The sequence below is a fragment of the Chionomys nivalis genome, chromosome 4, assembly GCF_950005125.1.
Source record: "Chionomys nivalis chromosome 4, mChiNiv1.1, whole genome shotgun sequence".
NCBI classification, from domain to species: Eukaryota; Metazoa; Chordata; class Mammalia; order Rodentia; family Cricetidae; genus Chionomys; species Chionomys nivalis.
Genome location: NC_080089.1, coordinates 45,072,745 through 45,082,395, shown reverse-complemented (window position 1 = coordinate 45,082,395; position 9,651 = coordinate 45,072,745). Strand labels below are relative to the sequence as shown.

General features: G+C 50.0%; 1 protein-coding gene across 2 annotated transcripts in view; it reads right to left on the bottom strand.

Moving 5' to 3' along the window:
• Nucleotides 1-236: 236 nt before the first annotated feature.
• Nucleotides 237-9,651, bottom strand: part of Sik3 (SIK family kinase 3) — a 229,811-nt gene continuing 220,396 nt past the window's right edge. For both annotated transcript variants that reach the window (XM_057768062.1, XM_057768063.1), the window contains 4 exons: nt 4,776-4,939; nt 4,005-4,137; nt 3,094-3,264; nt 237-2,307 (listed from right to left, as the gene is read on the bottom strand). In XM_057768062.1, the coding sequence (XP_057624045.1) occupies nt 3,107-3,264; nt 4,005-4,137; nt 4,776-4,939 (455 nt within the window). In that variant the 3' untranslated portion in view covers nt 237-2,307; nt 3,094-3,106. The remainder of the gene's footprint in view (nt 2,308-3,093; nt 3,265-4,004; nt 4,138-4,775; nt 4,940-9,651) is intronic.

Below are 9,651 nucleotides of genomic sequence, written 5' to 3'. Positions count from 1 at the left end.
ACCCAACTCTGCAAACACATGTGTCCCTGCCAAGGGGTTAGAGTCCACGTGGCTGTCTGGGACACAGATGAGGCTGACTTGCCAGGCTCACAAGGCAAGGTGACAGGAGTGTTGCTCAGAGCCCCACTCTAAGCCTGGGGATTTCTCCAGACACCTGTGTCCCTCCATCCCTACCCCATGTGGTTCTCCCAGCTAGACTCTGAACTGTCAGGCAAACAGCATATCAGTTAGAACATAATAAGGTTTTTATTTCCACAACCTCCTACTGTCCAACCAAGTTACTAAGTTGTAAATGTCCCACACAAACAAGGACAAAATGTCTTAGCAACTTGAAGCTGGAGAATGTTTTAAGCCTTTTTTTTTAAGTTTAACAGAAATGAGAAAGAAAAAATACTTCTTACATTTTCAAAGAACAGAAATAGCAAAGTATATTCATATACATTCAACATATATTGCGCATATTGGTTACTACAATATAAAGCAATGGTGATCTTGAAAATAGTTTGCAAGATGGCACGGTTAATAGGCTCACTGGCTTTCATCTGGGTGGCTCTGGAGGGTGGCGTCTGTTCTTCCATCAATCCAGTACCATGTAAACAGGTCAGGCCCAGCATGCGGAGCAGCAGGGCATGCCCGGGACATCAGAGGTGGACTGAGCTTAGAAGTCAACAATGGCTCTTCAAGCTTTCTTGGGAAGTCAGACTTCTGGTGGGTAATTGGTGACCCCATGAAGTGGAGGGGAGATCGGAGGATATGGGACCATGGAACGGGTCCCTAGCAAAGCTCTTGCATTGAAAACAATTCCACTCAAGAGACGGTGGGCTCGGAAGCAAGCTGCCGGTGTCAGAGGAGAAGGGTAAGTTGGGTGGGGACCCTGCTGGCAACATCCGGATGCCATGCTAGGCAAACGCTTTCTTCTGTGCAAATGCAGAGGCTGGAGACCTCTGGCTCTCAGAACGAGGGCTAAGAGTCAGAACAGGGACCATTCCTCACTGGTTTTGAGAACCAGGAGAGAACAAGACCTCACGTGGCCCCCAGGCTGCAGAGAAGACTTTGGTTCTATCAGCAGAGAGAGAAATGTAATGACACAAACACTAGCTATCGCGTATGTGCTGCTTCAGGTGGGAAGGGGGGCCACTGGGGCCACTGCATCCACTGATGGCACAGGAGAGTGGCTCACAATGCCAATGCCAAGGAAAACGCTTCAACAGAAGGTGCAAGTCACACTTCAATAGCACAGAATCTGGTTAAACATTTCTCTTTGAAACAAAAATTACTTTTGTCTTTATTAATAATAACAATAACAATAATATCAACATTTACCAAAAACAGTTCCTACATGATCAAGAATTAAGATATAGGGGCTGAGGATGCTGGGGAGAGGGGGAAGTTAAGGGAGTCCGCAGAACCTCCTATTCTTGTCTGTGACAGAGGCTGAAAGGGAAGGGCATATATGCACACTCATATATATGCACACATGACTGGACCAAGGGTCCTTTTTACAACGCAGCAGAGAATAAGAATGGAGGCCACACAAACAGCACAGTGCACCCCTGCTGGGTGTTCAATCAGGGGAACCAGCTGGATGGTGGCTAGAGGGAGCTGAGCCACACAGAGGGGCCCACACTGAGCCATCCTGGTTGGCAACTTTCAGCAACAGGCCATTCAGCCTACGATGGGTTCAGATGGAATTCTGCTGGGCCAGATACAGTTCTAGCGGAGCCCAGCAGGAGACCGTGCCAGGTTCCAGACTTGGGTTTGTTTTTCTCTTTTACACACTCGCTCTCAGCCTCTGAGCTCTGGTCTGGTACTTCTTCCTAGCAGACTGGAGCAGAGAGTGTGAGCCTGGTCTGGGACGGAGGCTGCAGAAGGGAGGGTCCTGACGTTCAGCCCCTGAATACTAACCGCTGGCTCCTCTGCCTCAGAAATGGAAAGGGAAAAACAAAACCAAAAGGGAGAGAGAGAAAACTAGCCTAGGGAAGGAGGGGTGGGGAAGGAAGAGAAGAAAATCTCCTCCAAAGGAAAATTCCCAAAACAAAATACAAGCAAACCTCCAAACACCAGAAACTCAATTCAAGCACACCAGATGCCGGTTCACGGAAGACGGAGAACACGGATTTCCTGTTTATTTCCTTGGTGCCTTGGTCATACAAGCAAGCATGGCAAAAGCCCCTCGTAACCCAAACGACGGCCTACTGGTGCCCAGTGTGGGGAAAGGGGCTGACACGGACGGCACAGTAGTGCGACGCTGCTGGACACTGTTGGTTCACAATCAGCCTCCTCCTCCTCCTCGAGCTGTACACAGACCTGTGAAGCAGACACAGGGCTACTCTGAAGGAGTGCACTCCTACCTCTTTCTAATGGCACTGGGGATGGAACTTAAGATCCTGTATGTGCTATGCATGTGCTCTACCAGCAAGCCACATGCCCAAATGTCCTTGCTGAAATCTTTTTTTAGGTGTCATTGCATGAGCCTTGCCACACTGAGGCTCTGCCATGCCTCTGGCCATGGCTTCACTTTCCTCGGGTCTTTCTGTTTCTGTACAGATAGAGCTACTCGAACCCTCCATGCAACCTTTGTTAAGCCAGCAGTGCCCATCAGCACTATATATTATCCTTTGTCTACTCCTTACCAGTCCATCTGGGGCTGTAGCTGGAGTTCTCTGGTAGAGTACTTGCCTAGTCCTGGGTTCTATGCTCAGCACCAAAACACCAAACAACAACAAGAACAACGAATGAAAGGAGCCTGGCTGGATCTGCTCTTTGTTGTGTTTCGCCCTTCAGGATGGAGCATAAAGATTAGTTCTCTTTCTTAGTGTGCTGGCCAAAGGTCACCGGCTTCTGTCCTTTGCAGCTATAGCTCACTGGATCTCAGAAGGGACATGGCATCTACGACACGAGGCAGGCCATGCACCTTTGCTCTATAATAAAACTAACACAGTTCTTAATGAACAAAGCAGGCAGATGGGAGGCTGCATGGGAAGAGTGGCACTCGAGTTCGCCAGGTACCACACATGGAATGGGCGTGCTGAAGGGATCAGGGCTGGCATTGGGCCACGGGGCTGCCTGGGCCCTGGCCAGGGTGGCACTCACTCTCCATATCCTGCTACACGCCAGCCTGCTCCATGCTGAAGGAGACCTCGGGGTGCTTGTGGCTGAGCAGGATGTCTGTAACACACGTGGATGGATAGCGAGAGGAGTTTAAATGCTGGCTGCCATCACTCAGGTCTGGATGCTCGTGACCTCCCAGACTCACCCCACATTCTGCAAGACCAAAAAGAACATGTGAGACAGGTGAGGGAGGGGAGTGAGTGGGACAAGAGAGAGGAGGCACTCGCCTAGCAAACCAAGACTGATTCCCATCCAGACTCAGGCCACAGTAGGCCCTTCAGATGCAAGGGACCCTTCCTGACCACCTTCCCTCCTTTTCACCACCCTCTTGAGCAATTGACATATGGGGGAGAAGATAAGAAACCCCTCCGGAGCCTTTTCTTGGAGTTGGTGGAAAGGAGGACTGCAGTGAGTGCCCACAAGGAGCCAGGCCAGGCCACTCTTTCCTGGGCATTGCACTCTACCCATAGGAGGCCAGTACCCCTCAAGACACAAGGTAGGCCGTGTACCTTGATGTCTTCACAGATGAGGACTTGGGACCAGGAAGGTTAAGACTGCCTGCAAAGCTTAGGAAGGTCTATTGCCTGTCTATTACCAGGCCTCTATTTACGGTCTCTGGCTTTGGCTCCATAGAGACACAGAAACACTCGACTAGGGTATGAGGCCCTCTGAGGAGGTGCAGAAAGAGAGCTATTACTGAAGGTGCCTCCGGTTGCAGCTTGGACTGCGATGGCCCTGTGCTGACAGAAGCCAGAGTCCCTCACATACACACTCTTGGGGATGCGTGGGGAGTGACACTGTGTGTGGCTCTTCACACAGCGCACTGTTTCCACAGAGGTCTGGAGCAGACCCCCTGGGGAACTGCCCAGGGGTGCCCATGGGCAAGGTCTTACCTTCATCTTCCCCATCCTGAAACTGCTGGCTGCCCATGAGTGAAGACTGACTGAGAACTGCGTCTGCCATTCGGGCGGAACTCAGTGCCTTTCCCGCCACCAAGCTCATTCCAGGCAAGGTATCCAGCTGCACCTGGAGGAAACAGTCGGGAGGAGTGAGGCTGCCACTCTCAGGGAACCCCCGTTTCCCCCACAGCAGCTCAGGCAAAGGGTATTCTGGGCCACCACTCCAAAACGCCCTTCCTGTACAGCACAGGGCTGTCGGCTGCGTTCTGAGGTGACAGCCCTGTTCTTGAGTGCCCTGTGTGACACAGTGGCTGCTGGGCATGTGAAGGGCATATGACAGAAGAACCAAGTTTGAAGTTTTGTGTGACTTTAACACAGTCACATCTGAATAGCCACAAATGAGTGGCTAGTGGCACCTTGGCGCCATCATGGCTGCTGTGTCCCAGTTGACAGGCTGTGTAAGGCCAGGTCAATCCTCGAGAAAGACACAGACAGTCAAACAGTTGCCAGAAATGGACCAAGAGCTGAGGGTTCATAGTGGGGCCTAGATTTCTGGGAGAGGTTAAGACCCCAGATGTCAGCTCATTTGATTTGGATGAAAGATTATCCTGGGATGTCACCAGAGTTAAGGCTTGTATGTTACGGAGAATCAAAGAATGTCCCACAGCCCACAGAGAGCTGGACTCTGAGAAGATGGTGGAAGGGGAAGCTCTACTTTAAAGTTCAGATTGGCACCATCCCACCTCTCAGCAGGGGCCAACATACGTATGCATCGTCGCTGTTCTGGATCGTGTGGTGTCTCTGGAGGGTCCGGGACCTGAGAGGCTCACTGACTGGGGGCCGCGCTGGATACCCAAGCCCGTTGTGATCCGGCAGCTCCATTGCTTGTCCTGGAGAACTTCTATCCATGCAGTTCCCTGTGACAGACTCTAGGAAACACAGCACAACAGGGTGAACAGGCATCTCTCAGTGATGCCAACTCCCATGTAGCCCCTTGCAAGAGATGATTGAGAGGAGGACCACAATTGCCCAACTGCCAATGCCAACCAACTGGCATTGGTGTTAGAGGAGCTGGGGCCAGCCTGACAGTACCAGGCCCTACAACAAATATGAGTTTCTTTAGGACACTCCCTGGCCTAGGGAAAACCCCATTGGTGGGTATGAACTGGTCCACACTCATCCTGGTCTTTACCTACGTCTCTGCTGGCTTAGCTTGTGTTTGCTCCTACATCAGAGGGAGAATCCAGAGCTGCCAGGGCTTCCAGCCTGTATCCCATGGACGCAACTTCCGCCTTAGCACCACCCCAGTCTCTCCTGTTCTCACTGCCAGTTCTGACACTGCCCACGGCTCCTTCACCTGGCGTAAAGTGCTTGCACACAGCTGTGCTTGACCTTACTCCCCATGGCTATTTTGACATCATCCAGGTCCACGGCTTGAACTACACTGAGTCTGTGTAAAGAACCAGCAAGACTCTGTTCAGTGAAAAGAGGAACTTGCCATCAAGCTGGATGACCCCAGTTCAGTCCCCAGAACCCACCTAGTAAGAGAGATGATTCCACATGCGTGCTCATGCACATACACTCTAAATAAATACAGAAAGAATTACTGAAATGCTTTTTTATGTTCCAGCCCCACAGTAGCGAGCAGTCTACAGAAGCCACTCACTCAATAGTGGACACTTCAGGCCCCAAACTCTCTACTTCCAGCCAAGGCCCATTATCTCTTGCCTAGATCATTTCTAACCACCCCTAGTTACTACCCTATAGACTGCACTAGTCTTTTTAAAAGATGTGTTACTATTTTTGTATGTGTGCATGTGTGTGTGTCACATGTAGTGCTACACCTCAGCTCTTGTTCAAAGATTTTTAAATCTAATTTTTAAATCACTAAAAAAATTATGTTCACATGGGCTCACACACGCTCTGCCTTGTGGAGGTAAGAGGACAACCGTTGTAGGTTGCAGGCCTCAAACCAGGTCAGCAGGGGTTTTCCTGCTGAGCCATCTCATTGGACCTTGTTCAGAGATTTTAAGGACTGTTATCAATCAGGAGCAGGAGGCAAAGGTAAAAGCAGTCAGTCCTGGACCTTCAGTGCCCTTCTTCCATAAGCTTCTGCGTGTGTGTGTGTACATATGTGTGTGTTTTCCTGTTTGTTAAGTTCCCTTTTTCCCTTTTGGGCTTTTTAGATCTGAGAAATGAGGCTTCTCCAAATCCAAGAGCCCACCCAGCCCTTCTGAAGTTCTGTGGGCTCCTGCTTTCCTGCTCGTAGCTCTCCCGCCTGGCTTCCTAAGTGAAGCTCACAGGCCTGAAAATGCCACCAGGACGTAAGAGCCATCACTTGGCAAATCAGTTGACCAGCTTTCTTGGGTGCCCAGCTTAGCGCTCCCTCCTCCATCAAGTGGAGGAGGCACAGCAGCCACTAGCACACCTCCAGGAGGGAAGACCCAGCTTCCTGAGGAGGGGGAAGGGAACTCCAGCCAGGCAGCTGACCATTCTAGATGTCTGCTTCTGTGGGGTACACAGGCTGCTAACCTTTGGTCTGGAAGAAACAAATGTGATTCCACATCAGATCCAGGGCTGAGACCACAGCTCAGCAGCAAAATGCTTGCTTAGTGTGAGTAGGACCTGTGTGTGATCCTCAACCATCACAAAAAATAAACCTACACCAGCTAAAAATGAAGCATACTGACAGGAGTTGGGGAGCAGGCTCACTGGAAGGATCAGCAGCCCACTTTCAGAAGATGTGCTGGGAAGGGGTAGAGTGGAAATAGGGAGCTGCTGGGGCAAGGATCTTGGCTGTCACCCAAAGGCACCTGTGTTGAAAACTTGGTCACTAGCATACGGCACTAACAGGATGTAATGAGACTTAAGAGGGAAAGCCCGATAGAATGAAGTTAGGTGAGATGGTTCAGCAGGTAAAGGTATTTGCCATCAAGTCTAATGACCTGAGTTCAATTCCCAGGACCCATAGGTGGAAGGAGATAACTAACCCCCTCAATTGTCTAAACACACACACACACACCTGTCTCTCTGTCTCCCTCTCTCAAGGTGGCAAGATGGCTCCGTGGGTAGAGGTGCTTGCATTAAGCCTGATGACCTGAGTTCCATACCTGGGACCACAGGGTAAAGGAGAGAACAGACTCCTACATGTTGTCTGTCCTCTGACCTCCCCATGACGGCTATGGAACATAACTCATCTACCTACACTGCACAAAATAAATACAAATGAAAGCAAGTTTTTAAAAGTTAGGATGCTGGGATGTGTCCTTGACTGGGATTTGGGAGCCAGTCCCTGCCCACCCCCCATTGTTTCCTTTCTGTTTTCCAGCTAGAATGGGGCGTAGTTTTGTTACATGCTACGCCTTGTTCTGTGTCATCTCAATACAGGTCCCAAAGCAATGGGGACAGATTTGAAACCTCTGACAGAGCTTTCCTCCTCATGAGCTGGTGTTCTCAGGCATTCTTCCACAGCGATAGGAAGCTAGCACAGGCACAAAGGAAAGAATAGAAGGGCCAAGAATGAGGCAGAACAAGCCGGGGTCCAGGCCTAGAGTAGTAGAGTACACAAAACATGGCAGCCAGGCAGCCACCCCTTTACCCTTAAGGTCCCTTATGACAGATAAAGGGCTCCAAAATCCTGACACAAGTGGAAGATCTGTGATAAAACAAACACTCGGGACTCCACAGGTAAAGGAGCCAGTTTAGGAAGAGTGCTGAGCCGCAAAGTCCTTCAATAAGACCTGCTGATCAGCGGCTGTAAAAAGACCAACCGCTGACCAAGGGACAAGAGTCTCTGGCACCCTTTATGCCAGTTCAGGAGTTGGAAGGACAGGCAGGCTCATAGAAGGGCATATAAATAAAGCAGGAACCATGCCTTCCAATAATCAGGGGGGTACAGAGGGTGTCTGAATGAGTAAGGGATAAAATGCACAAAGGGATCCAAGGCACACCCCCACACCCGGGGGACTCTGGGGCAGCTTGCGTAACTGTTGAATCTGTCAATGTTGACTCGTCCTTCCTATTTACTGGGATTTAAGAGTAAATGAGGAACGGCGTGTTTGCCTACCTCTTAAAGGCTCTAAGGGGCAACATCTTAATCCATTCAAGGCTGTCAGCACTTTACCCTTTGCAAGGCCTGAAGCCAGCTGGGCTCAGAGAAGAGGATGTGGTTTTCTGAGCTGTACAAGCTGCCTGTACTACTGTATTTACTTACAGAGTCAGCTCCTGTAACACTGCAGAAGGGGGAGGCACCTGATTTTCACGTCTCAGGTGACGACAATGAGACTGTCGGCAGCAGAGTGCAGTTAGCCCTGAAACCTGGGACATTTGAAAAAAAATTTTGGCAAAGTATGTGATCAGTGCCTTGCCCAGACTGGCCTCCTACTGGCTGGTGGAAATCAGACATCCAGGGAACAGGAAACCATGGATACAGGTATGAAGGCATCCAAGTTTCCTAGACTAACACCAGTTAGCTTTGCACAACCACCCTTGAGAAATACTAATACATCCAGAGCTCTGCGCTTGTGAACTGTATGTAGCGCGCGCGCGTACACACACACACACACACACACACTCCACACCACTTCGATCCAGCTCTTCACGAACAGATGCTCCCTGAGGACAGGCCCTTCGGCTTTTCCTCCCACACCCCACAGCACCCATAATACCAGCTCAGTAACTTGTATTCAACTTCTCTCCCGCAACTCCCCGAGATGGAGGGGCATTCAAGAGTCACCAGGTTCCAAACAGGGTGACAAGGGTGAGGGTCTTGCACTTCCTGTGGTCTGATGGAGCAGACTGTTAGAACCCTTTCTTTGCAAAAGCCATGATAAATGTGCTACAAAATTTCTTTATTCTTTATTATGACTGTTCATGCGTATAGCATGTGGGGTGCCAGAGGATAACATTTTTGGAGCTATTTATCTTCTACTTTTACATGGGTTCCGGGACCACACTCAGGCTGTCAGGCTTGGATGGTGAGTGCTTCACCCATTGGGCCCTCTCACCAGCCCGTTCTAAAATTTCATTGATAACTGAAAACGTAGACAGGTGTGATGGCATAATCCTGTAATCCCAGTTCTTGGGAAGCTCAGTTGGGAGGATCATGAGTTCAAAGCCAGCCTAGGTTACAGTGACACCCTGTCTTTAAAAAGAGGGCTGGTGGAGAAAGAGGAGAAAGGAATGGAAAATTGAGGACTGTATCAGCATATAGGGTTAGGCCAAGACAGCTTCTACTGAAACGGTATTTTTTTTTTCCTTTGGAGTGTGGGGAGTTCGTATTTTGAGACATGGTTTCTCCATGTAGTTGTGGTTGTCTTGGAGCTCACTGTGTAGAGTAGGCTGGCCTTAATTTGGAGATCGTCTGCCTCCCAAGTGCTGGGATTAAAGGTGTGTGCCACCACAGCCTGGCTTCTGAAATGGGATCTTAACACACACTTCCTCAGGGTGGGTGTGGTAAGGAAATGGTGAACTGAGTCAAAAGCACCAAGTGTAGAGCAGAGGGGTTCTACAAGCACTTCATTTAGCTCAGTATCCCTCACCAGCAGAAGAACAAACAGAAGTGTGCTTACTGAGGAGGCCCAGGGTCATCAAGGACAGCGGGGCTCCTCTGGAGAGAATCGCTTTGAACACACACACACAC